The sequence below is a fragment of the Arachis stenosperma genome, chromosome 3, assembly GCF_014773155.1.
Source record: "Arachis stenosperma cultivar V10309 chromosome 3, arast.V10309.gnm1.PFL2, whole genome shotgun sequence".
NCBI lineage: Eukaryota > Viridiplantae > Streptophyta > Magnoliopsida > Fabales > Fabaceae > Arachis > Arachis stenosperma.
Window position 1 is genome coordinate 17226500 of NC_080379.1, and position 26550 is coordinate 17253049.

The 26550-nt window shown below is 34.4% G+C and overlaps 1 protein-coding gene, 1 long non-coding RNA gene and 1 pseudogene across 2 annotated transcripts; 1 reads left to right on the forward strand and 2 right to left on the reverse strand.

Moving 5' to 3' along the window:
* Nucleotides 1–1782: 1782 nt before the first annotated feature.
* On the reverse strand, nt 1783–3626 carry LOC130967747 (uncharacterized). Its single transcript, XR_009081424.1, has 3 exons — nt 3032–3626; nt 2798–2915; nt 1783–2013 (listed from the first exon to the last, which is right to left on the reverse strand). It is a non-coding gene; the product is annotated as an uncharacterized LOC130967747 (long non-coding RNA).
* Nucleotides 3627–4999: 1373 nt separating this feature from the next.
* LOC130965610 (putative disease resistance protein At3g14460) lies at nt 5000–6626 on the forward strand (annotated as a pseudogene).
* Nucleotides 6627–22724: 16098 nt separating this feature from the next.
* LOC130970034 (putative disease resistance RPP13-like protein 1) lies at nt 22725–26550 on the reverse strand. The gene has a single exon (XM_057895984.1). It carries the CDS (start codon nt 26394–26396, stop codon nt 22800–22802), a length of 3597 nt encoding a protein of 1198 aa, XP_057751967.1. The 5' UTR covers nt 26397–26550; the 3' UTR covers nt 22725–22799.

Genomic DNA, 26550 nt, shown 5'->3' on the forward strand with positions numbered 1-26550 from the left:
GGCCTATTATGGTGACTAGCTTAGTTTGTTGATATAAATGGTGTTATGGATATATGGAAGTATTATGATCAAATTTCAAGAAATAGTGTTACATGCTCGAAATCCAGAGGTAGCAAGAACCTGATAGATAGATGGATAGATACAATGCAACCATTTGGATTTCTGATTTTTTATGGTACTTAGTGGCTAAGAGAAGGGGGTTGAATTTTAGTCATTTTTTGTTGAATTTTAATTTCTGATTTTTCAACTAAACTTTAGGAGATATTTCTGTTTTTGTCTCGTATCGAGTTAAGAGACACTTTTGTTTTGTCTCGTGCCAAGTTTAGAGACACTTTTGGTTTCATCTCCTGATTTAATATAGAGAAGAAGAATTAACACCAGATATATCCTGGTTCAGCCACTAGGTGCAATGTGATCTATATCCAATTTCCATCACAACAATGATGGAATTTTACTATCTCTTTTTTCAAGATTACAAATACTAATTTATCCCTAGGAACTACCTATTCCTATCTGGGGACAAATCCAGATTCTACACTCAATCTGAATTTGACTAGGACTCAAAACCTAGCTTTCAACCGCAAAGTACTAACCCAACTTGCAAGAGAATCTCCACAGAATCATGAAACACAACATACAGATGTATAAAAAAACTCTGAGATATCTATGATTTTTTCTTTAATTTTGATCACTGTCTTTTTCCTCTTATTGGCTTTTTCTTACAAACTTCATCATGTTTGCCTTTTTCACCATGTTTGCCTTTTTCACCATGAGACTCTGACAGACAAAACTAAGAAAAAGAAAACAAAATGAATAACATTGAAGGAGAAGAACTCGGGAAGTTTGGGTAGCTATGAGAACTCTCTGCTTTCACTTTTCTCTCTTTGATCTCAACCCTTGGCCGTTCACCCTTAATATAGAAGGGGAAGCTTCCAAAGTTGAAACCCTAACCCAGCAACTTCTTCTCCTACCAACGAATAGCAGCGGCTTCAATAGAGAGAGATGAGAGTATCGAAGCTGATGCATGCAAGTTTACCTCATCTTTCTCAACCTTTTTCATCAAACTTCTTTCAATCTGGACCTTTGATCTTGTCTTTGGCTCCAAGGAAGGATTCGGACCCTTGATGAGTTTCTGATCCAAGACAGCTTCTTGCCTTCCATTTTTGCTTCTTCCTACGTGTAGCACAGTGGCTATCGTTCTTCTTTGATGAACAAAAATGGAAATAAACTTTTGCACCTCAGATTTGCTCCTTCATCGAGGTAGATCCTTCCTTTTCTTGGCAAGTAAAATCTTGAAGCTTTTCTTTAAATTATGCCTTCAATGGCAAAAATCTTACTTTTATTTTTCTTCAGATCTTTTTTCATAGTATTTTTCTTTCATACGCTTCTAATAACTTCTTTACCTTTCTTTCCTGATGAATGTGACCGGAGGACAAGAGAGAGAAAAAAGAAGAGAGAAGAAAACTTTTAAAAGAAGCAATGAATGGAATTAAAACAAATTGAATTTTTACTTCTATTTTTCAAGGCATGGAGTAACGTGTAAAGCATTCAATGCAAATAAACCAAAATTGAATTTTGTCTTTTCAGTTATCAAGACATAAAGTTAATTGAGTTAAAATTTGAAATTCATTAGTCAATGGGAGTTTCAGTTATCAAGGAATGTAATTAATTAAATTGAAATTTGGATTCCAGTAGGTAATCGAAGCATGCCTTGATCCACTTCTTTCTTTTTTAGTGTCACGACCTAAAATGAGTCATGACCGGTGCTCAGGAAAATAATCCTATAGCAAGTCTAACATACTCAAATATAAGTTGAATAAGCAAGTTACAAATATTTTACAAGCTCTAAAATAAATAGTTATATATTTTTAACAAAAATTAAAATAACTAAAAATGGTTGAATCCTGCCTGTGACATATGGAGCATAAACATCTAGGAATTTGACAAAGAATAGGTACTCATTGCACACCGTTACTCTTGAATAGAAAGTCTCACATAGTCAAATATTTGATCCTGAAAAATATTTAAAAAAAAGGGGTGAGTTTTGCAATTCAGTGACTAGACAATACATTTATAATCGACATGAGACCACATAAATATTATTATCAAAGTAATATTAATTAGAAAGTAATAGTTGATAATAATAGGTGAATCAATAAGGGAGTTCTCATATAGAAATCAAATCAAAAGTCCACACATGGTGGTTCCACCTATATGGGTAGCCCTTTCCTCTTGTGTGTCCTAACAGAATAACAGATCTAACGTGTGGCCTACACGTTAGGCTAGCAACACCCCTGCTAGCTGGAGTCTGAGTCAGATGCATCTAAGTTAACGTCATAACCGCCGTTAACTACGGTTTTCTAATACGAGCCTCCCAAATCAATTCAAAACATATAGTTTCAAATACAATAAATCTTTAATCTCTCAAATATATAAGGTATCGAATCAAATCAATCAAATAATACTTTCTTATCAAAAATATTTTCAAATCATAATTTCTCAATCATGAAAACATATTTCATAATTTCAAAGTGAATGCCAACAAATACTTTAATAATTCAAAAGCATATATTCGAATAAAATCAATATTCTAAAATAATATAAAACTTTATCAAACATATATAGTCTCATGTAAAATTTCTAATATATGAATTTCATAAAAATAATTATTCAACTACAATAAATTAATTATTATAATTAAATCAAAGTTCTTCAATAATAATTTTATAAATATAGTTAAAAATTCGTAATAGCATAAACCAAAAGTTTAACGGTTATAAATGTAAAGCCTACTCACAGCATGGTCCTAACGGACCGAAGAGACCAAACCCAGAGTGCGTCTCACGACAGCCACAATGACCACACCACCAGGTAGTCATTTCAAATCGAATACAGAGACAAAGGCAGATAAAATTCTGAAAGATCCAAAACAGAACAAAGACAAAAATAAATCAAAACAAAGACAAGGTATAAAAATGAAATGGTGGTAGGGATAAAGTGAAAACAGAATAGACAAGGGAAGAAGCTAGACCAGAACAGTGACAAGGTAGTGTTGCTGGTGAGTTTGGAAGCTCCGGCGTGTTTTCCGACGACGGTACCGCCGTTCCTGGCGACTAGAGGCACGGCGACGAGTCTCCTCCCCCCTCTGTTCGTGTATGGTGATGTTTCTCTTTCTGCGAGCTCTCTCTCTCGTTCTCTCTCTCCCGTTCAAATTTCTCTTCCCGGAAACCCAACGGTGGCAGCGGTGGCGCAGCAGCTTGGCGACGGGGTCTCCATCGGCAAAGACGGATCTGATGATGATGAGACTGACCGCGTCTCTCTCTTTCTCGCGGGTCCTCCTCCTTCTCGGCGACCATGATGGTGGCACCGCAAAACGCTAATGGCAGCGACACTCCTCCAGCTTCCTTCAACTCGCAGACTCCCTCTTTCTCTAGGGTTGACTTCGATGGTGACTTGGCAGCAGCAGGACTTCGGCGGCGAGGCATGGAGGCTGCAGCCCCTTCTACCGTTCTCTTTTTTTTTTCTGCGTGGGTGTATTTGTGTATGGTGTGAGTTTTGAAAAGAAGGGGCTGTGGTTGATGAGGAAGAGTGGAAGTTGTTTAGTAATTTAGGGTTAGGTTTGGGTAGGAGGAATAAGGGTAATGTATGAATTTTGATAAAATTAAAGGGTAGGATAGTAATAATAGAAAAAAAGAAGCTTAGGACATTACATTTAGTTTGGATCAATGATGATGTTGGACCAAGAGAAGAGTTTATTTGAGTTTTTTATTAGTTTCTTGGGCCAACTTTAGATTTCTTTCTTTTTCAATATTTAGCCATTAATTTTTGAATTAATTTTGCCTAAGACTGAATTTTTTTCAATGATCCATTTGGGCTTGTGTAGCTTTGGCCCAATAAAAAATTAATTTGCTTTTTGTACACTTGAACAAAAACATCAAACAAATTATTGGAAGCAATTTAAACAAATAGCCATTTAATAATTTCCTAATTAATGTTTTAATAATGTTTAATTATCTTAGAAACTCAACAACTTTGTTTTGTCATTTATATTACTTCAATAATTCATATATGATGCTGAGTTCTAGACTTTGAGAATTTTACACAAAGTCAGCTACACTTTGTTAGGTTGTCACTAAGGAGCTTGAGGCTCTAAATATTATTAACCTGATCATATAATGTAGTTGTATAATTAGTGTCTAATCTCTAATGTACTTCTGTTTATTTATGCATTTAGTAATTGAGTCATGATAAAAATATATAGAAATAGAGAAACAATGAAAACTACTCAAAGCGTGGTAAATAAACAGAATTAACGAAAATCGTGGTAAATAAAAATTAACGTGTTGAACACGAACCAAGGATTAATAAAGGTGCTAGATTTTTCTTAGCTAATGAAAACGAAAGCTATAACTAAAGTTTGATTGGGTAAAATGTTCTGAAAATGTGTTTGTACTCTAAAAAAGAATAAGCATTTTACTTAAGCCAAGCTTTCACTTTGATCTTGTGATGCTTTTTGTTTAGAGTTCGTTTGTGTGTGTCTCGGCAATGGAGGACTCAACCAAGGTGCGGTTGGGGATGTGCCCCCACTGTTTCACTATCCTTCGTATGCATGCCGATTATTCTCTCTTTGAATGTGGTGAATGCCATATTGTTCTTGGACGTACCTTTTTTATTTTTCAGATTATTGACCTTAACATTTTGTTCAAGTTGTAGCTTGTTTTAAGAACTTTAATTTTCAAGGAAAGATTGTTATTTTCAAAGCCATCTTAATAAGAATTTTAATCGTAATTTTATGTTTTATTTTATGTCAACTTTTGGCTATGTGCCTTTATATTTTGATGTGTCTTTAACACACGATAAACCTTTATACCTTTAAATTTGGCCATTTGGGTCTTTTATATTATGGTTCCCACTTCCCACTTTTGTTTGCAGCCAAGCATAAAGGTCTTGTTACCTCGTTGGAGATTGAAGATAGTGCTAGATCAGGAGGTTCCTCAGCATGGGGGAGAAATCAAAGAAAATAAAGAGGAAGGTGCAGAAACAGGAACAGAGGTCTCAAATGGGATATCAAGAAGAGCACAAATTCTCTGAGAGAATGTCTGATTTGGAAAAGCAAGAGAAAGATGAGATGGAGTTTTTAAGAAAGCTCTTGGATGATATAATAGACATGAGATTATCCAATTACGATTATTCTGATGAGGGGAAGTCTAAAAGCAGTTCTAGTTTTGTTAGAACCCATTCCGATCCATCCTTTCTCAAATATTCACAAGGATCACGTGAAACAACCTCAATATCCTACCTGACTTTTCAAGTTTTAAGGACACTGTCACTCTTGACTCTTCAAGTGAGATTGAGGAAACTGAGTCCAAAGGAAGCAGATTGCCGCTTGATTCATTATTATCTTCACATATTGGCATGCACAGTCATCAAGTTGAAGCTGGTATTATTCCCAAAACTAAACAGAAAAAGGACACACAATCTTCATTTGGTAAAGCTGATATTCCAATCACCCCACAAGCTGATGACCTTCCTGTCAAGATAGAAAATTTGGTGACAGAAGATTTAGATGAACCGCGATCATCTTTTGAAACTTTAAAGGTTTCAACTGTACCACAATTGAAGTCCTTATCATCCAACCTTCGCAGCCTGAAAATTGAGGGGTGTGAATCCTTAGAGGCTCTTCCAGATGACTTACTAGGAGGGATAACTGCCCTTAAAGAGTTGTACCTGACAAGTTGTTGTTCACTTAAATCCTTCCCCTACCCTGCTGCTTCCTTGACAACACTTTACATGAGAAACTGCAGGAGATTGGGATTTCTCCCCTCTTCAGAATCAAGAGAGAAGCTTGCCTCTCTCGAACATTTATTTGTTCATAGGGAGCAGCTGTGATTCCCTCACTACCTTGACCTTAGACTCTTTCTGCAAACTCAAAATTCTCTGTATATGGGATTGTCACAATCTTCAATCAGTTAATGTTACCAGAGAGTTTAAGGGTGATCTTGCATCACTCGAGTCTTTAGAGATTAGAGATTGTCCAAGATTGAGGTTTTTACCAGATGGAGGATTGCATACTCCAAATTTAGAATCCATATTGATTTCCAATTGCAAGAATCTTAATGCATTGCCCAGTGGCATGAACTTTCTTACATCCCCCAAGACATTGTTTTTAAACAGATGTCCAGAGATTGAATCTCTCCCACTTGGGGGTCTGCCTTCAAGTTTGATTGTACTCTCCATAACTTATTGTGATAAACTCATACCACAAGAGGATTGGGGTCTGTGTAGTCTTGAGTCTCTCCGTCGATTTGAGCTTGAAGGTGGATGCATGGGCATGGAGTCATTTCCAAATGAGATCTTGCTTCCATGCAATATCAACTCTCTGCGCATAAGCACACTAAATAGTCTCAAGAAGCTGAACCACAAAGGACTTCAACACCTGAATGCTCTTCAAACACTTGAAATTCATGGTTGCGATATTCTTCGATCCTTCTTCCCTAATTAATCTTTATGTCCAAGAATACCCGTTGTTGACTCCAAGGCTTAAACCAAAAAGAGGGAAGGAATTGCACAAAGTGGCTCATATCCCAAACATCCAAATTGATCACCAAATAGTCTCTGCATACTAGATGAGAAAATAAAAGACATTCATAGAAAATGTCATCGAAAACTAGCTATTTCATTGCATCACCCAATTACATTTGTGTATATTAATATATTTAGAGTAAGGAACAATGATATATTGGAATCAAACTGCATATTAGAATGTAGATAGACGGTTAGAAACCGAGATGATAAATGTTATTACGAGTCATATTATAGGAAAACTATCACGTGTGAAAATGGAACATGAAATTCATGTGCACGAAAAGTTATTCGGTAGGAATTTATTCTTTATTGAATGGAAAAGGACTAAATTAACCATATTTAAAGAAAAAAAAATGTCAAGAAATGATAGCTTTAAAAGCAGGTAATCAGCTTGTAGCTGATTGATGTAAAGCAAATGAACACCTTGAAGATATTGGGCCATTATAATTTTTTTAAAGTCCAATGCTACTACTACTTGCATGATTATTGAAAATGTCAATGCTACTACTTACTGTGCAAACTCCGCTAGATTAAAGTATTAAACTTCACTCGCTTTTTTGTAACGAGGGATTAACTTTATTTTAATCATATTTAAAAGTTATAATATTTATATTTGATAAATTAAATCAAAAATAATTTTTAATAAACACAAATAATAATAAATAATATTTGATAAAATGGTTTATAAATTTTAAAAATATTATAATAAACATTAATGTAAGAATTTAATTTAGATACTAATTAATGGACGAGATTATATTAGACTTCTTAATTTTAATAAGTATAAGCTAATTTTTAAAAGCTCTTTTTAAGTGTTTTTAAAAGTACACCTAACTTTTAAACGCATAAGTATATAAACTTTTTAATTTACTAAATACAAATCTTAAATACACTATATTTCTTGAACACATTATTCGTTGAAAATATTTTGACAGGTAAAGTATCACCAAAAAATTATTAAATTAACAATGCAAAAGAAAAGCAATGTGAGAATATTAGCAGCGATTAAACTATCTTTGCTTTCTTATTATGTTTTCTTTGCAAATAAAATTAAACTATCTTTGCTTTCTTGTTATGTTTTCTTATTATATTTTGCTAATTGACTTTTCTATCAAAGTTATCTTTCTCAATTTCAAATTCTTAATTCAAAACTAATTGATTTTTCTGAATAAAAAAGATTTTAAATATAATTATCAAAATCGAATTAGTAATCAAATTGGTTAGATTATCAATTTATTGGTTTATTAATTCAATCGATGAATTACTGGTTGAACCGGCAGAACTGGTGGTCCTACGTAAATAAAAAATATAAAATAGTACAAAATCTAAAATTAAAATTTAATATATATATATATATATATATATATATATATTCACTAATATTTTAAAAACAATCAAGTTTCAACAAATTATAATCTAGTTATTATTAAATAAGTATATAAAATTCTAGTATTTTTTCATAATAAAAATTTTTTAATTTTATTTTTATATTAAAGTAAATATTTTTATTTTAATAACTAATTAATTAATTTATATTTATTATATTATTATATATTATATGTCTTTACTGAAAAATAATATTAATAAATATCATATAATCATAAAAAATAATCATATTGTAATTAAAAAATATTTGATATTTTTTAGTTATACATATTTAATTATATTTATATTAATAATTATGAATAATAAAAATATAATTAATATAAATATAAGTGATTATAAAATTAAAATAATATCTAAAAAAAATCATTGAATATTTTTACTATATAATTAATAATTAGTATTTAAAATAATAAAGAATAATGAGGTTGAAAAACTTTAAATTAATGTGATGATGAAACATTGTTAAAAATAATTAATTATAAAATTATTAAGTTATTATTTTTTCACTTAGTTGATTAATAATTTTGCTAACGTGTAGATTTGATTATTGGGCTAAAAACAAAATAGTCCAATATGTTGAAGAAATATTCAGCCATTGTGCAAAAAGATTTCTAAGAGAGTGACTGAATTATTTTGCAAATGATATTTGGGCCAAGCATCAAGAGAATAGCCCAAATTAATTTTGTTATGAGACCAACAAGCCTTGGTCTAAAATAAAAGAAGAAAAGAAAGGAAATGGAATATGACGAGTTCGGTTACCCACTTTTCCTTTGGAATGGAATTCAAAGTTAATTCAATTGGTTTAATTACATGCATTGGTAACAGAAAAGAAAAAATTCAAATTGATTTGATTGCATTAATTGATTCCACACGTTACTATGCATAAAGGAATGAAGTGGAATTTAATTTGGTTTAATTTCATTCATTGCTTCCAAAGTTTCCTTTTCTCTTCTTTCTCTTCTCTCTTTTGTTTTCATTTGTCACTTCTATCAGGCAAAGAAGATGGTAGAAGTTATCAATGAAAATTACAGAGAAGCTAAGAAGAAGCAAGCGGCTAAGGTGATGATGGCTCTTGCAAAAAGAAGATCCAAGGAATGGCGTGGCTGAGATCTTTTTCACTAAAGGCAAGATGTGGAGAAGAAGCAATCGATTTCGGTCAGAGAAGAAGATCTCTGAGGTGAAACCCGTTTCCACTTTTGTTCATCCATCACAGAAGGTAGCTACAGAGGCTACATGGAGGAAGAAGAAAAAATGGAACAAATGAAGCTGTCAAGGATCAATAGTTCATCAAGAGTCAGAAATCTTTGTTGGGGACAAAGTCAAGATGGAATGCTCAGATTGATGAAGTTTGATGAGAAGGGATGAGAGAGAGGTAAATGCATGTTGATTTACTTTCGGTTTTTCCTCTCTCTTCTCTCTGTCTGAACCGGCCTTGATATTGAAGAAGAAGAAGGTGGCTTGGTTGAACCGATTTCAACCTTGGAATCTTTTCCTTCTATAGTAAGAGTGAACGGCCAAGGCTTGAGACAAAGAGAGAAAGCACAGAGTTCTCATAGCTACCCAAACTAACAAAAGTTCTTCTCCTTCAATATGTTACATTTTGTTTTCTTTTCTTTATTTTTGTCTGTCTGGATCTCATAGTGAAAAAGGCAAACAGAGTGAGGTTTGTAAGAAAAAATCAGTGAGAGAAAAATGGCAGAGAGTGCAAAATTAAAGAAAAAGCCATAGATGTCTAAGAGTTCCTTTGTACATCTATGTTGTATTTCATGATCCTGTGGGGATTCCCTTGCAAGTTGGGTTAGCACTTAGCAGTTGAAAGTTTGGTAGGTGACCAAGTCAAGTTCAGGATTGGGGATAGATTCTGGACTTGTCCCGGATAGGAAAGGGTAGTTCCTAGGGAAGAATTGGTGTCTGTAATCAATTTGATTATAGTAAAATTTCGTCATTGTTGTGATGGAGACTGGACGTAGGCTGCATTGCACTTAGCAACTGAACCAGGATACTTCTTGGTATGATTTTCTCTTTCTTTTCTACTCCATTTCTGTTTCTGTTACGTAGGAGAGAAAATTGAAAAACATCTCCTGACTGGTTACGAGACAAAACGAAAATGTCTCATGATTGGTTATGAGACAAAAAGCAGAAAAATCTCCTGAAGCTATTTTAAACGGCAGAAAGTGACACTCAGCAAAAAAGAGCTAAGATTCAACCCCCTTTCTCTTAGCCACTAATTACCATCAAAGAATAATATAGTTTAGTGATAAGGAGAGCATGCAAGCACAAAGAAAACCTAAGTTCAAACTACATCTTTATTAATTTTAGAATTTTTTCTGGAACAATTTAGTTAAATCAGTTCTTACCGATTCTATTCTTTAAGAGGTTCAAAGACTGGACTGGATCGGTTAGGAATCTGGTTCACCAATTTCTGGTCGAACTAGTCGGTCCGGTCCAATTCTTACAACTATGATTTCAAATTTTAAATCTCATTTTTACTTTAAACATAACTTCCATATAATTTAAGAATGTGTTTGGTCTCAAATTATTTTTATTTTATTCAAATCTCTATTTATCCAAAATTTTATTTATACCATTTTTGAAACCACATTAATATAAACTACTTCCATATTACATAGTCATTTTAATGATTCATTAATCTGATAAGGAGAAATTAATTTTTAGTGTATTTTGTAATACTTAATAACTCAATATTTCATTCATTTATTCATTTAATTTAAATTTTAAATATCTTAAAATAGTTTAACTTTACCCATTTAAATATTCCATTCATAATGTATAATAAGAAAGTTAACACAAGTATTCAACTATACTTATTCTATTTTACCATGATCCCATCCCAATTCATTTCATCATTACCCAAAAAAGCTTTCTTCCATAATTACCAAAAACATACCTAAACCCAACAAACACACTTAGACAAAGTAAAGTAAAGTAAATTCAATATAAGTTGGCATATATGGATGACTATCTGTGTCCTTAACCATCTTTTTCGGATTCGATATTCATTGGAGGATGGAAATAGAATTTGCTTGTTTGAGAGAATCTCCAATTTTGTGCCTCTGCATTATCCAAGAGATTAGTCATTAAGTTACCACCCTAATGAATACCTTAGTACAAAAAAAAAGTAAAGTAAACCCAAAAAGTTATTCAGCTAAAACTAACACCATGGCTTGGCTTAACATCACCTTCACACAATCACCTTTTACACTGTACATGGTCAGAGGAGAAATTGAATGAACATTAATATTTTTAACTGCGCAACCAATCTCAATCCCACCATGACGCCATCATCTTGATAATCATTCAAACACAACTCTCAACATCTTAACCGTTAATATTATTTATGTTATATCTTAATAGTGGATATGAACAGAACATCATATTCATGTCAAATACAGTGGAATATGTGAACCGCTTTCCATATTATAATTTAATTAAAATACTAAAATTAAAAGAATAAACTATCATTCTACTCACAAAAATTTATGACCTTGACAAATTTAGTCATTAAAAAAAATTAACTTTGTATTCTGAAAAAAAGAAATTTGATGAATAAAAATATTCAAATTCTAAAATATTACTCAAAAATTCAAATTACCATTTATATCCTAATCCTAAGTTAATATCCTAATTTTCGGTTTCAAGAGGTCAGCTGTCCTAACCCCCGCTAATATTAGTTGTGTAAATTCTCTTATTCAACGCTCGTGTTTGGCCGGTCTTGCTTTGCTTTAATTCACCCAACCACTTGATCCTTTTGACTGTTGACAATGCCAATTTTTTTACTCAATGTTCCTGCTCACATTAATAACAAATATGGTTGGGCTGTTGATGAGTTTGGAAAACTCTAATTTAGTTTTGATGATGAACAAACATTATTGAAATAATTAATTACAAAATTATTAAGTTGATTTTCAGTTAACATATGTTAATTAATAATTTTGTGTTGCAGGTTTTATAATTGGGCCGAAATAAAAAAAGAAAGATCTCAAGCCCAATAAAATAAATTTCAGCCCCATGTAATTCTTGTTGTGAGATTTTTTGGCTGAAACGGTTTTATCAGTTGGGCCAGAAAATCTTGTTTCTATAAGCCTAAAGAAAGCCTTCCTATGTGTTCATTGCTTGATCCCAATTCCATCAGGAAAGCAAATGTTAACCAAATGGACCAGTTTTAATTTCAATGTTACAAGCCCAAATTCTATTAGTGATAAATGGTTCCAACCTTGGTTCGAAACCAAAGAAAAATGAAAGCAAAGTGCTTCCAACGGAACCAAGCCTTTAACCATGTGATGGATTTCAAAATCTATTACATTGTTAATTAATGCATGGGGAATATGAGAGAGAAAAAAATTCAGCTGAATTGATTGATGGCTATTATGACAAACACGCCACTCTAAGCTAGGGAAGTAAAAGCAAGCTATTCTCAATTAATTTGTTTAACCACTTTGTATTGCTTTTCTTCAGATTCTTTTCTTTCTCTCATCTCTTTCTTGTTTCTTCTTCGGTCTTTGTCCAGTAAACCATGGACGCCGTGCTCATCAACAAAGAAAAAGAAGGAGTTGCATGCATCAAGACCGTCAAGCTAATGATGGCAAGAAAACATACTAAAATAAAAATGAGCTGTGGCTGAGATATTCACCAAATATGGTTAGATTTGGTGAGGTTATCTTGAGCTTTTCATGCTCAAAATAGAAGGTGAAGATTCGGCCAGCATGGAGGAGATTCTTAGAGAATGGCTTGTCTTTGATTCTGCTCAACCACCACAGGGAGTAGCTAGAGTGGCGAAGTGATGGTTGAGGCAGAAAGTAAAGCAGATGAAGTCATTATCATCATGAAGCATCAAGGGCCAGAAATCCATCTTGAAGAGCAAGCCAAGGATGGAGAGCTCGGATTGATGAAGAGTGATGGTCAAGAAAGAACTGGAGGTAATTGCATGTTGGGTTCTACATGGTTATCTCTTCTCTCTCTATGTGGCCGAATCGGTTTGTTGAAGGAGGAAGAAGTTAGTTCATTTTTTTTTGCTTCAATAGTGGAGGCTTCTCTCTTCTATAATAAGAGAGAACAGCCACTGTTTGGAGCAAGGAGAAAATTTGAGAGTGCAAGGCACAGAGTTCTCAGAGCTACCTGAGCTAACAGTTTTCTCTTCTCCTTCAATGTTTTCTGTTTAGTATTTTTCTGTTTAATTTTGTCATGTCTTGAGTCTCATGGAAAAAGGCAAACAAGTGAGGTTTGTATGAAAAAGTCATAGAGCGGAAAAAGGCAGAGAGAGCAAAATTAAAAGAAAAAGCCATAGATGTCTTAGAGGTCCTTTGTTCATCTATGTTGTGTATCATGATTCTGTGGGAATCCCCTTGTAAGTTGGGTTAGCACTTTACAAGTTGTAATCAGATTGATTATAGTGAAATTCCATCATGTTTGTGATGGAGACTGGATGTAGGCTGCACTGCACTTAGCAGCCGAACCAAGATATATCTAGGTGCATTCTTCTTCTCCTTTCTACTCCTTTTCTGTTTTCAACTACACAGGAGCAAAAACCAGAAGTTTCTCGTGCCAAGTGACGAGACAAAAAGAAAAGTATCGTGGCTAGGGACGAGACAAAACAAAAAGTCTCGTGTGTAGTGAAGAGATAAAAAGAGTAAAAGTTTCCAGAATTAGTCTGACAAGTCAGCAAGTATTATCAAGCAAAAAGGGGGCTAAGATTCAACCCCCCCTTCTCTTAGCCACTGAAACCATCAGGCTGTTAAGTTGTTGCTACTGGATATTAAATAAAGAGACAACAAATATAAAAGTTCCTAAAGTCTTTCCCCGTGCTGGTCATCGATGGAAGTTTCAACACCTAATTAAAGTACGGTACGTGTTAGTTCAAAAAATAATCAATGTAAATTCAAAGCATCAGACAAGTGTGTTTGACATTTGGCCAATCTATTCTAAAAATTTACGCTGTTACATGCATCATTGATGTAAATTTTACCTATAAAAAGAAATGATTCATTCATCAGAAGGGCAAAATCTTTTTCAGCGAAAGAACCCAATTCATCCGATCCCTCCTTTCTTATTACCTATTTTTTATGCAGCACAAATTTTTCATTTGTCCAAGCATCATTATCACACACAATTACTTCATTATCATTTAGACGGTCACAACATATATTGAGTATACATAAAAGATTACTTTGAATAATACATGAATAATACATGAATTATTTTGATATATTTCTAACATGCTAACAGCAAAAGCAATGTCAGATCTTGTACAGATTTAAGCATACATTAGACTTTCAACGGCTGAAACATAAGGAATATTTTGTATTTGTTCCTTTTCAAGTTCATTTTTGGAATATTGATCTAAGTATAACTTGTCACCTTTCACAGTAGGTGTAACATTTGGTGAACAATTTTGCATTTTAAACCTCTCAAGAATTTTATTAATATAGGTTTCTTGAGATAAACTTGAAATTCCTTTATATTTATCTTTATGAATCTTTACGCCAATGACATAAGATGCGTCACACATATCTTTCTTATCAAAATGTATAGAAAAAAATTGTTTCACCTCATGTAACAATCCTAAATCATTTGTTACAAGTAAAATGTCATGTACATATAAGATGCGAAATATGATCTTACTCCCACTAACTTTATGGTATATACATTGATTAGAAATATTCTCAATGATACCAAATAAAGAAATTATATTGTGAAACTTCAAATACCACGGTCGAAAAGCCTGCTTAAGACCATACATTGCTCTCTTAAATTTACAAATTAATTCCATACAAGCACTTGAAATAAACTCTTCAGATTGTCTCATATAGATCTCTTCTTCTAAATCTCCATTAAAAAATGCCATTTTTACATCTATTTGATGTAATTCCATATCAAAATACGCTACTAATAGTACCATAATGATATTAAAAGAGTCTTTTTTTAAATAAAAAAATTCTAATAATGTGAAGTTAATACTTAAGGAGTAACAAAATAAACATATAATTTATTTTTAATTTATATATATAGTCATTAACAATATAGTTATAATAATGTTAGAAATATCATGTTAAAAGTCACATTATAAAAGAATATAGTCAAATACACAAAAAATTACAGCACAAACAAATGACCAAAAAATTATTGCAGTGATACCAACATTAGTTGATGAATCAAAGGTATGTTCTTTAAATAAATTTTTAAATATATATATTTTTTTATTCAAAGAATTATATTTTATATAATAAATTTAATTAGAACAATACAACACAATCTTATTTAACATAACTTATAACATCATTTTAACTTAATTTCGTCTATATTTATTTTTTATTTAACTATTATATTATAATATAATCATATGACTATTCGATAAGCACAATTTTAAGTACAAAAATCTACATTAATTCACAAATTAAAAAATTCATACAACTTATTTATGAGTATTTCATAACTAACAAATATCTAAAATATCAATCTATTTATTTTATTATTTAATTTAACAAATATAAATAATATCTTAAAAAGGACTGATCAAGATGAAGAAGTAATGAAGATACCAAGTCAAGATTATGTCAACACAAATCTTTAAAATAGAATTATCAGAAATCGAACAACTATTCAATATCTATTGGTCAGGTATGACCCAAAAAACACAACATATATTATACTAACTCAAATATCATATATTTAGTGATAACAAAAATTATAAATTTGAGTAGGAAAAGATCTTCACAATTTTAGCAATTATAAATGAAATTGATGACAAATTGGAGCTATGTTGAATGTGAAAAGTGTAAGAAAAAAGAATATAAGAAATGAAACAAATATATTTGCGGTACATATAATCAAACGCCACAATATCCAACGATAAGGTAACTTTATATATTTATTACAAAAAATTCCATCAAATTATAAGTTACTAACTGAATAATTACTACAAGTTCATAATTAAATTAAAAGTTTCAGATCAAAGTGTTACAATAACTTTTGTTCTATTTGATAGAGAAGAAAAAAATTATTGGACACAACTGCCTCAAATCTAATGACACTTCATAAAGCTAATGACACTGAAGTATCATCCCAATTAAAAAATTTGTGTAACCTCACACTTATATTTGAAGTCAAATTAAATGACTTTAACCTCAAAGAAGGGTTTCACCAATACACAATTATTAAGACATTTGTCCTAACAAATAATACTGAACCTCAAGTCCTACAGCAACAAATAAGAAAGATAATACTACAAAATATTTTACTTATTCAAAACATCATTTATATTGCTCATTTATATTTTTTATTGATTATAGGAACTAGTTTCGTTAACACTAATATCATCAGACGACGAAAATGACATACCAATCAAGAGACTAAGGAGAAAGAAAAATAAACAAATCCAAGACACATATTCATAATAGAAAGTGCACACAGATAAAGAACATGTCTTCAAAAAAATATATGACAGAAAAAAAAAAGCAACAACTGCAATAGCAACTGAAAATAAAAAAGGAGGATAAACATTATATAAAAAGACTAAGTCCATCAACAAAAATAAATGTGTTAATTAAAACAACAAATAAACATATAACTTTGTAGAATTCCAATATAAAAAACTCTTGTACTGTAAAATATTTCAAAACTAACAAATTCTAAATTTAACATTACTTTATATATATTTAAATTATTATTTTTAAATAATATGATATTTATTAAAATATAATACATGCTATCATTAATTTATCATCCCGTGCAATATGCGGATCTAATTCTAGTTCTTGCTAATTTTTTGCACAACTAAAATTTAGTTAATGATCATAGTTTTTTTTTAATTTGCTAAACGTATGTATTTGGTGATTGTATGATTGTATTCATTAATTTTTCAATTTCTTTGTATGATTATATTCATAAGTTATATAGTGCCTTTGTCACTTATATATCACTTTTTTTCAACAATTTATATTTTTTTAATATTATTTAATTGTAATAATATTATTAAAAATACATATTGTCATGATTCATAAAAAATAAAATTAGAAAATTAAATGTCATTTTTAATTATCAAAACATTAATAATATTTATAATTATATTTTATCTAATAATTTTATCATTGTACCATATTATTTAAATATAATCTAAAAAAGATAAAAGAAAAATAACTATTTAAAAAAAATTGTACGAAGTCGGGTGAATAAACTTCAATTGAATGTTTTTATTATTTATAATCTAATTTATGTATAATTTTATTTTTTATAATTATTAAATTTTGAATTAATTTTTTTTAAATTATTATTTATCATCAACTATTATAAAATTTAAATTAATTTTGATACGTTATTAAACAAAATTTTAAACTTCTTAATCAATTAAACTTAATCTATATTATTATTCAATTGAATTACAAAATAACAGTTAAAAATAATTATTATCTATATTAAAACGATATTTTTTTGTTGAATAATAATATTATTAAATTATATATAAATTGTCAAATTAAATAAATGTATTGTATAATATTTTTTTACAAATTAACTTTTAAATTTAATATTAATTTACATATAATCTAATAAACTCCGCCTATGTTACACTTGCGGTACATAGCCGGTCCCAAGCCCGGATAAAGGAGGAGGGTTGTGTTAGGTCTTCGGCAACCAACATAAAAATATAGCCGAACCCCCATGACATGAATCAAAGACATTATTGCGCTAAAGCTAGGTCGTTGCCCGGAAGCAACGCGCCGTATGGCTCGAGTACGGTGTCGAAGCAAGAGCCGCTGCATCGGTGCCCGGATGTAGTGTTAAATGAGCAAGGGTTCTCGCGTTTTCGTGAACGGACGAGGGTAAATAAGCTAGTTCACAAAGGAAAAGATAAAGGTCGAAGCGACAGAAGGTTGAGATTTGGGACATGGAACATAGACACTCTAACAGGAAAGTCCATGGAGGTGGTGGACACCATGACAAGGAGGAAGATTAACATTATGTGCCTACAAGAAACGAAATGGGTTGGTGCAAAGGCTAGGGAGTTGGATACTTCTGGTTTCAAACTTTGGTATACAGGAAAGGTGAAGAATAGGAATGGGGTTGGAATAATTGTGGATAAGCAGTGGAAGAAGGACGTAGTGGATGTCAAGAGGGTGGGAGATCGGATCATCTCTATCAAACTAGTGGTGGAGGGAGGTGCTTTCCATGTGATTAGCGCCTATGCACCGCAAGTGGGTTCAGACGAACAACACAAGATAAGGTTTTGGGAGGATCTAGAGAGTTTGGTTCAAGGCATACCTTTGGGAGATAAGATTTTCTTAGGAGGAGATTTAAATGGCCATTGAAGAATGAATTTTTGCCGGTATAGAAATTATTAAGTAGTCAATCGTAGTATAGTCTAAACCGACGCAAAATCCATCATCAAACAAATCTACAATCTATAATCGAGAGCATTAGTCCCGAGTCGTTCTTCCCTAGGAATGCTACAAGGATGCATGTATTGGTTAAGTGGTTTTTTTTTTTTTGTGGTTTGAAGAGTGTGGCATAAAAGTGTGAATAAAAGAAAACAACAATCAATCAATATTAAAAGCTTTGGCCAAGGTTGAACATTGGAAGTCCCATCACTATAGCTTCCTTCAATTGTGATAACAAAGGAGTGTTACTTCACTTAGTTAACCCCTAATTATAGAGGAAAGTCAAGTAAAAGTAATTAACTCAAGTCACAAGTCCTAGTCTTACCCTAGGTAAGTCTAGCTTTAGTGCACTCTAAGTCAATTAGCAATCCTCAATTCTTAATCAACAATTGACATCCATTATTCAAGTGTCTCCAATGACTCAACCACTAGGCCAAGTGAGGGAATACTAATCCATATCTAAAGTTGGCATTTTCTCAAACAATTGGAGGGCAAAAATGAAAGACATAGGAAAATTGAGAAGAGATTTAGAATTAAAGCAATTCAACACAAGAGATCAACAACAATCAACAATGAACAACAATGAAAATGAGATCTTCAATGAATCAATAGAATCCAAAACAACAAAGTTAATTCTAAGATCTACAAGAATTGAACAATTACAAACACTAATTGAGATTAGAGAAGATGATCTACAATATGAACAAAGTAAATTGAGTGTTGTAATAGATCTCACCAAGGAATGGTTGAGAATTGAGAAAATGAAGATGAATCCTAGAGAGAAGTTGGAGTTTCTCTCTCTACAAATGTAACTAACTAAAAATATCTATCTAATGATCTAGAATTAGTCTATGGAAGTGAATGTGTGTGAATGTGTTGTATGTGTGTCAATCCCCTTCAATCCTTGGCTCTTATATGCATTTTGGCGCCAAAGTTGGTTGCTAAAACCTTCCAAAATCGCCAGACACGTGTTGTAATAAAAGAATCACGTGCGGGCTTCGACGCGTGCGCGCACAGTGCGCGTGCGCGTCCCTTGCCAATTCTGCGATGTGCGCGCGAGCGCCTTGTGCGCGTACGCGTGCTTGGCCGAGATCAACTCTTTGGCTTTTTGTGCTTCTCTCCACTTGCATGCTTCCTTCCTTGCTTCCTTTGATCCATGCCTAGCCTATTTCAACCTGAGATTACTAGCAAACACATCAAGGCATCTTATGGAATCAAAGAGAAATTAGAATTCATCAAGATAAGGCTTATAAAGCATGTTTTTACACTTAGGCACAAATATGGGAGAGATAACAAAACCATGCTAATTCCTAGGCTAAATGTGACAAAAGGTTATCAAAATACTCCAAATTCAATACAAGACAAATCCTCAATTTGGGGTTTGTCAACCATGTTGGGAGAGAAGTGACTGGATATGGGAGTATTCACGGAGGCCATGGTTTCGGGGTGATCAATGCCGAAGGTAAAACTATTTTGGACTTTTCCTCAACTTTTGATCTTCTCATCGCAAATACATGTTTTAAAAAGAGAGACGAACATCTTATAACCTATAAGAGTGGCATGACAATCTCTCAAATCGACTTCTTCTTGTTGAGGAGAGTCGACCGGAAATTTTGCATTAACTGTAAAATTATCCCGGGAGAGAGTTTGACAACACAACACATAGGGTGCTCGTCATGGATTTTCGCGTTGAGCAAAAGTTGAGGAAAAGACATCATACGAAGAACCCAAGGACGAGGTGGTGGCGGATGAAAGGTGAGGAACAAAGCAGCTTCCTAAGACGGGTAGGAGAAGAGGCAAAGTGGGATGGGAATGGAAGCGCGGAAGAGATGTGGAGGGAGATGGCAGAAGTTATTAGAAGAACAGCAAAAGAAAGTTTTGGTGAATCTAAAGGAATAGGATCAAGAGACAAGGAGTCCTGGTGGTGGAATGCAAGTATACAAGAAAAGATAAAGATAAAAAGGGAATGCTTTAAAGAGTGGTCTTTATGCCGCAATGCAGATAACTGGGAAAATATAAGGCGGCTAAGAAAGAGACAAAAGTGGCTGTAAGTGAAGCAAGGACAAGAGCATATGAGGGTCTCTACCAGTCTTTGGGCACGAAAGAAGGAGAAAAATGTATATATAGAATCGCAAAGAGTCGGGAAAGAAGAACGAGTGATTTGGATCAGGTTAAGTGCATAAAGGATAAGGATGGAGAGGTGTTGGCTCAAGAGGAGAAGATTAATGAAAGGTGGAAGAGCTACTTCTACGAGTTATTTAATGAGGGACAGAAGACTCTTCCGAGCCTTGGTCGATTATGCACAAGGGAAGAAGATCAAAACTTTGACTACTATCGAAGGATTCGAGACTTCGAGGTAAAAGAGGCTCTAAAGCAGATGAAAAATGGCAGGGCAGTAGGACCTGATAATATCCCGATTGAGGTTTGGAAGGGTCTTGGAGGAAAAGGCATCAACTGGTTAACCAAGCTTTTTAATGAGATTTTAAGGTCAAAGAAGATGCCTGATGAGTGGAGAAAGAGCACCTTGGTACCTATCTACAAGAATAAGGGGGATATACAAAGTTGCGGAAACTATAGAGGGATTAAGCTTATGAGTCATACTATGAAGTTATGGGAAAGTGTGATAGAACGGAGGTTGAGAAAAGAGACACAAGTAACAGAAAACCAATTTGGATTTATGCCAGGCAGATCTACCACTGAAGCGATTACCTATTAAGAAGGATGATGGAGAGGTATCGTAGTAATAAAAGGATCTGCACATGGTGTTTATTGATTTGGAAAAAAAGCGTATGATAGGGTACCAAGGGAGGTCTTATGGAAGGTTTTAGAAAAGAGGAGAGTAAGGATCGCATATATTCGGGCAATCAAAGACATGTATGATGGGGCCACAACTAGTGTGAAGACTCAAGGTGGTGTGACAGAGGAATTTCCTATTGGTATAGGATTACACCAGGGATCATCCTTAAGTCCATACCTTTTCACATTAGTCTTGGAAGTACTCATAGAGCACATCCAAGAGCCTGTGCCATGGTGCATGCTTTTTGCCGATGATATCGTCCTTATGAGAGAGTCAAGGGAAGACCTAAATAAGAAGTTGGAGTTATGGAGAGAAGCTCTAGAAGTGTATGGTCTGCGCATAAGCCGTAACAAGACGGAATATATGGAATGTAATTTCAGTCTGAGAAGGGAAAACTCCAATATAGAGGTGAAGATTGGAGAAAACATCCTACGAAAAGTTAAAAGTTTTAAGTATCTTGGGTGCATCATACAGGATAATGGAGAGATTGAACAGGATGTAAATCATAGGATCCAAGCAGGTTGGTCAAAATGGCGGAGTGCATCTGGTTTTATATGCGACAAAAAAGTGCCTTTAAAACTTAAAGGTAAATTCTATCGCACCATATTGAACAGGATGTAAATCATAGGATCCAAGCAGGTTGGTCAAAATGGCGGAGTGCATCTGGTTTTATATGCGACAAAAAAGTGCCTTTAAACTTAAAGGTAAATTCTATCGCACCATATTTAAAACTTAAAGGTAAATTCTATCGCACCACTATAAGACCGGCTATGCTGTATGGTACGGAATGTTGGGCGGCTAAAGGGGAGTACGAACATAAGCTGAGTGTGGCAGAGATGAAGATGTTGAGATGGATGAGTGGTCATACGCGATTGGATAAAATAAGGAATGAAGATATAAGGGAGAGAGTTGGAGTAGTACCCATTGTGGAAAAGATGGTTGAATCGCGGCTCAGGTGGTTTGGACATGTGGGAAGAAGACCGATAGAACATCCAGTCAGGAGGGTGGATGAGATGGAAGATGGACAAAGAGCGAAAGGCAGAGGAAGACCTAAGAAGACCATCCGTGAGGTGGTCAAACGAGATCTACATGTAAACGGTCTCTCTGTAGACATGATACATGACAGAGCACAATGGCGTCGTTTGATTTATGTAGCCGACCCCACTTAGTGGGACAAGGCTTTGTTGTTGTTGTTGTACATATAATCTAATATATTCCTAAACAATATATATAACTTTTAAATTTACATTATATAATATAATTAATTTAGTTTTCCGTACATCGCGTGTGGATGTTAATCTAGTTTTTATAATTCTGTGGTAAATTAAGAAATCAGGACAAATTAAAGGAAGGAAATATGAAAATGAATAAAACAGTAAATGAAAACAGATAACAAATGAGGTTAACCACGCCATGCATGAATTATAACTCAAATAACATAGTTTTTTTCATACTCACATAAGAGGTTGTGAGTTCGAATCTCTACTCAAATTAATTCAATCGGTTGTTATCCAATTCAAATAGTAAATCAACAACAAATAAAAAATATTTCCAAATGAACGTGAACATTTATAAACACAGAATTCAATGAAGTTTGTGGTAAAAAGTCCCACTACCCGACGTACCCTATCGACTTGTGTGATCTAGATTATGGTTGCGGACCGTATATTACCAATCTTTTGCTGGAAGTCTTGATTTGTCTCAAACAGCTCTTTTAACTTCTTGCATGCTTTGATGGTAAGATGAGAAAGGGAGGCTAGTTCTTCAAAAGGCAGAGACTCAAGCTGATCACAAGCTTCAATCTCCAGAGTTGTGAGAGACACTATGGACTGAATTCCTGTGTTGTCAATCGAAGTGAGACTCGGAAGTCCACTGATCTGAAGAGAAGTCAGTGATGTCAATTGCCGCAGATCCCATGCATTTTGAGGGAAGAGACTTATGCATTTGATGATGGACAGTGACTTCAGTTGAGGACACCCCCCTGCCGGAAATGAAACCAGGTTCGAGCAGTCATTCAGCTCAAGTTTTCTAAGACATGGGAGACCTTTTGGAGGAAACAAAATTGTGTTGAGATTCCCACAATCTTGTACATTAAGTTCTTCAAGGTTGGTGAAGTGGAATAAATTGAAGGTGATGATAGAATTACAGCAACCCTTTAAGTTTAATTGCCTAAGAGAAGGATAGTTGTCAGAACCCCCCATTAAATCACTGAGAGCTTGGCATCCACCAATCACTAGTATGCATAGGTCAGGAAGCTGATTAGGTAACCTTCCGACTAGTTTGGGACATCCGTCTATGTGAAGCTCTTCGAGTGAAGGAAATCCTGCACACTGACTGCTGGATTTCCAAACTTGCCAATTGGGCATGTTCTCAAACTTGATGATTTTTAAGGACTTGAATGGCTCAGTTGTATTCCCATAAAATTCAGAACCCACCTTCTGAAGGTCTCTCATGTTAGCTATGTAGAGTTCCTTCAGGGAAGGTAGTTCTCCAAGTGGAGGAAGTAACCAACAATTTGTGCAATTCTCAAGCTGCAGAAACACCACATTGGAGAAGGCAGAGCTCCCCATCCAAACTTGACATGCGTCGATCAGTAATATGTCCACAGAAGGAAATTGATCAGGTATATCCCCATTCAGCATGGGATATCTATCTATGTTAAGCTTTTCAAGGGAACGGAATCCCACACCTTGATTGCTGGTTGACCAATCTTGCCAACTGGGCATGTCCTCAAACTCCACACTCTTCAAGGATTTGATCTTCAAGGACTTAAATGACTCAGTTATATCTCCATAGAATTCTGGACCCACCTCCCGCAGCTTTCCCATGTTTGCTATATAGAGTTCTATGAGTATGGGCAGTTCTGCAAGTGAAGGCAGCGACAAGCAATTCCTGCAGTTCGAAAGCCGTAGAAACACCATTCTAGAGAATGCAGCACTCCCCAACCAATTTGGCAGCCTATCACCAGCAAAATTTTGAATGGTAAGCCTTTTCACATTTTCATGTGGCTTCAACTCATCTAGTACACTATTTTCACTATGTTGAGTACCAGTCGACCATTTGAATTCCAACTCATGAAGATATTGTTTGCTACTCAACCCAGCATTGGAGGCTTCCGCTGGTGAAGATACATTCTCCAAGTTGTCAATCAAAAGTGATCCACGAAGATCTGGTAGTTTCCCCAACTCATCAATTTTGGACCCCCTGCCATTACTTACCACGAAACTAGTCAACACTTGAAGGGATTTCAGTTCACCAAAATCTGCTGGCATCTCAGTGACACTACTTTCCCTGATATCAAGATGTCGCAGATGTACAAGTTTGACAATTTTTATTGGTAACTTGCGAAGGGAGCGACACCATGACAAAATTAGTGTCTCCAAGTTATAACAGTCGCAAACAAAATCAGGCAGCTCCTCAATAGTTGTATGAGAAAGATTCAAGTACCGGAGATGCAATGAGTTTCCAAGTGAAACTTGAATCTTGGTAATTGCATACCTGGACAGGGACAGAACACGCAGGGGATTCTTCTTTTTCAAGAAATGTCCAACGATATCAGGGAATGAATACCTGCTGTTACGGACTGAGGAATTGAATGGTAAGAGGGTCCTCAGTTTCTCTAAATGAGAGAAGGACTCAAACTTATCTGCGACACCATTGTTGCTTTGAGTATATGATAGATGCCGAATCCAACTCTTATTTCTTTTTGAATTATCATCTAGATTGTAGTAGAAATCTCCAGCGACAGACTGAGCTAAATCACTGATAAGGTCATGCATCCTAAAGTGAGATTCACTTCGGATTGACTGATCAAAAAAAGATCTGGACAATAGTTCCTGAAAGCATTCATGGCCGACATCTTCTATTCGCTTCTGTGTGTCAGGTCTCGGCAGAATACCTTCAGCCATCCATAAATAAATCAAGTCCCACTTTTCAATTTCATATCCTTGAGGAAATACGGAACAGTAAACAAAGCATTGCCTTAACAGCGAAGGTAAATGATTGTAGCTCAATCTTAAAGCAGGAAGTATGCTGCTCTTACCACATGGTAACTCCCATATATGGCTGTTGCATACATTTTCCCACTCCTCAACATCCTCCGTGTAATGCAAAAGGCTCCCTAGTGATTTTGCAGCTAAAGGAAGGCCTTTGCACTTCTTCACTATTTCCTTACCAATTGCTTCTATAACATGGTAGTTGGTAGGTTTTCCAGCTTTGAATGCATGACTTGAGAATAAGTTCCATGTATCTTGTTCTTCGAGAGGCACGAGGGGATGAGTTAAATCAGCTTGAACTGCTTTTGCAATTCTTTGACTGCGTGTTGTTACGATGATTTTACTTCCCCTGCCTCCTGAGAGGAATGGCCTTCTGAGCGTGTCCCAATCAAGAGAGTTTTCATCCGAAAACCCGTCCAAAACAAGCAGAAACCGCTGTCCTCTTAATCTCCTCTCAAGCTTGATTTGGAGTACATTCAAGTCTGAAATGTTAGAATGGGACAAAGTGAATGACTCGTAGACTTTCTTGGTAACTTGACAAACGTCTGATGTCTCTGAAATACAAGTCCATGATCTGAACTGGTAAAGATTGTCGTTGTACAACATCCTAGCAAGAGTGGTTTTACCAACCCCTCCCATCCCAACAATTGCAACAACAGCCACCCTTTCTCCATTAGATGGAAGAAAGTCAATAATCTTTTTCTTGTCATCATCTCTGCCGTACACTTGATGTTCATCCACCAAAGAAGTTGTGGGTAAAGCCAACGAGAGTGACTTACCAGCGTTGACTTCATTGAGGCCAAGACTGTCCTTATGCTCAGTAAAAAATTTCAGCATCTCAACTATCTTGTCGAGATTAGAAGTCAGTTGTCGAGCAGATGGAGTTAGAGAATGAAGATAAGCATTGAACCGGCCAACGACGGTGTCAGATCCAGAAGAATCCTCGTTGTTTTGAAGAGTGGCAATCTCATCCAAGAGATCATCAGCATCATAGGCAGCATTCCTCAGCCCATCAAACCATTCCTTGACGGATGTATCAGTGAACTGCTTTTCCTCAACATCATTGAGCACTGTGGCAGCTAACACCAACAGCATCTTCAACTTCTCCAGGAGTGGCTCGTCAATGTGGTTGCCTCGGAGGAATTCTAGAACAGCAGGAGAAACTATAGTGTCTACACGTCCCAACGCCACTTGCATTGCCGCAGACACAAATGAACCAATCCAATCAATGTTTTGCTTGGTCATGATGGAAAGGTCGGTAACAACTAACAAAGCGAAAAGCTAAACAGTAAAAGGAGTGTAGTGACCGGTGTCTGGTATTCACAACTCCCTCCTTTCTTGAGACACACAGACAAAAGAGAAAAGATCAACGTGTTACGGTGAATGGAAATGTAATGCT

What these genes read in the sequence shown, in the direction of transcription:
- LOC130970034 (XM_057895984.1), bottom strand. Translation starts at nt 26,396, where the DNA reads ATGACCAAGCAAAACATTGATTGGATTGGTTCATTTGTGTCTGCGGCA.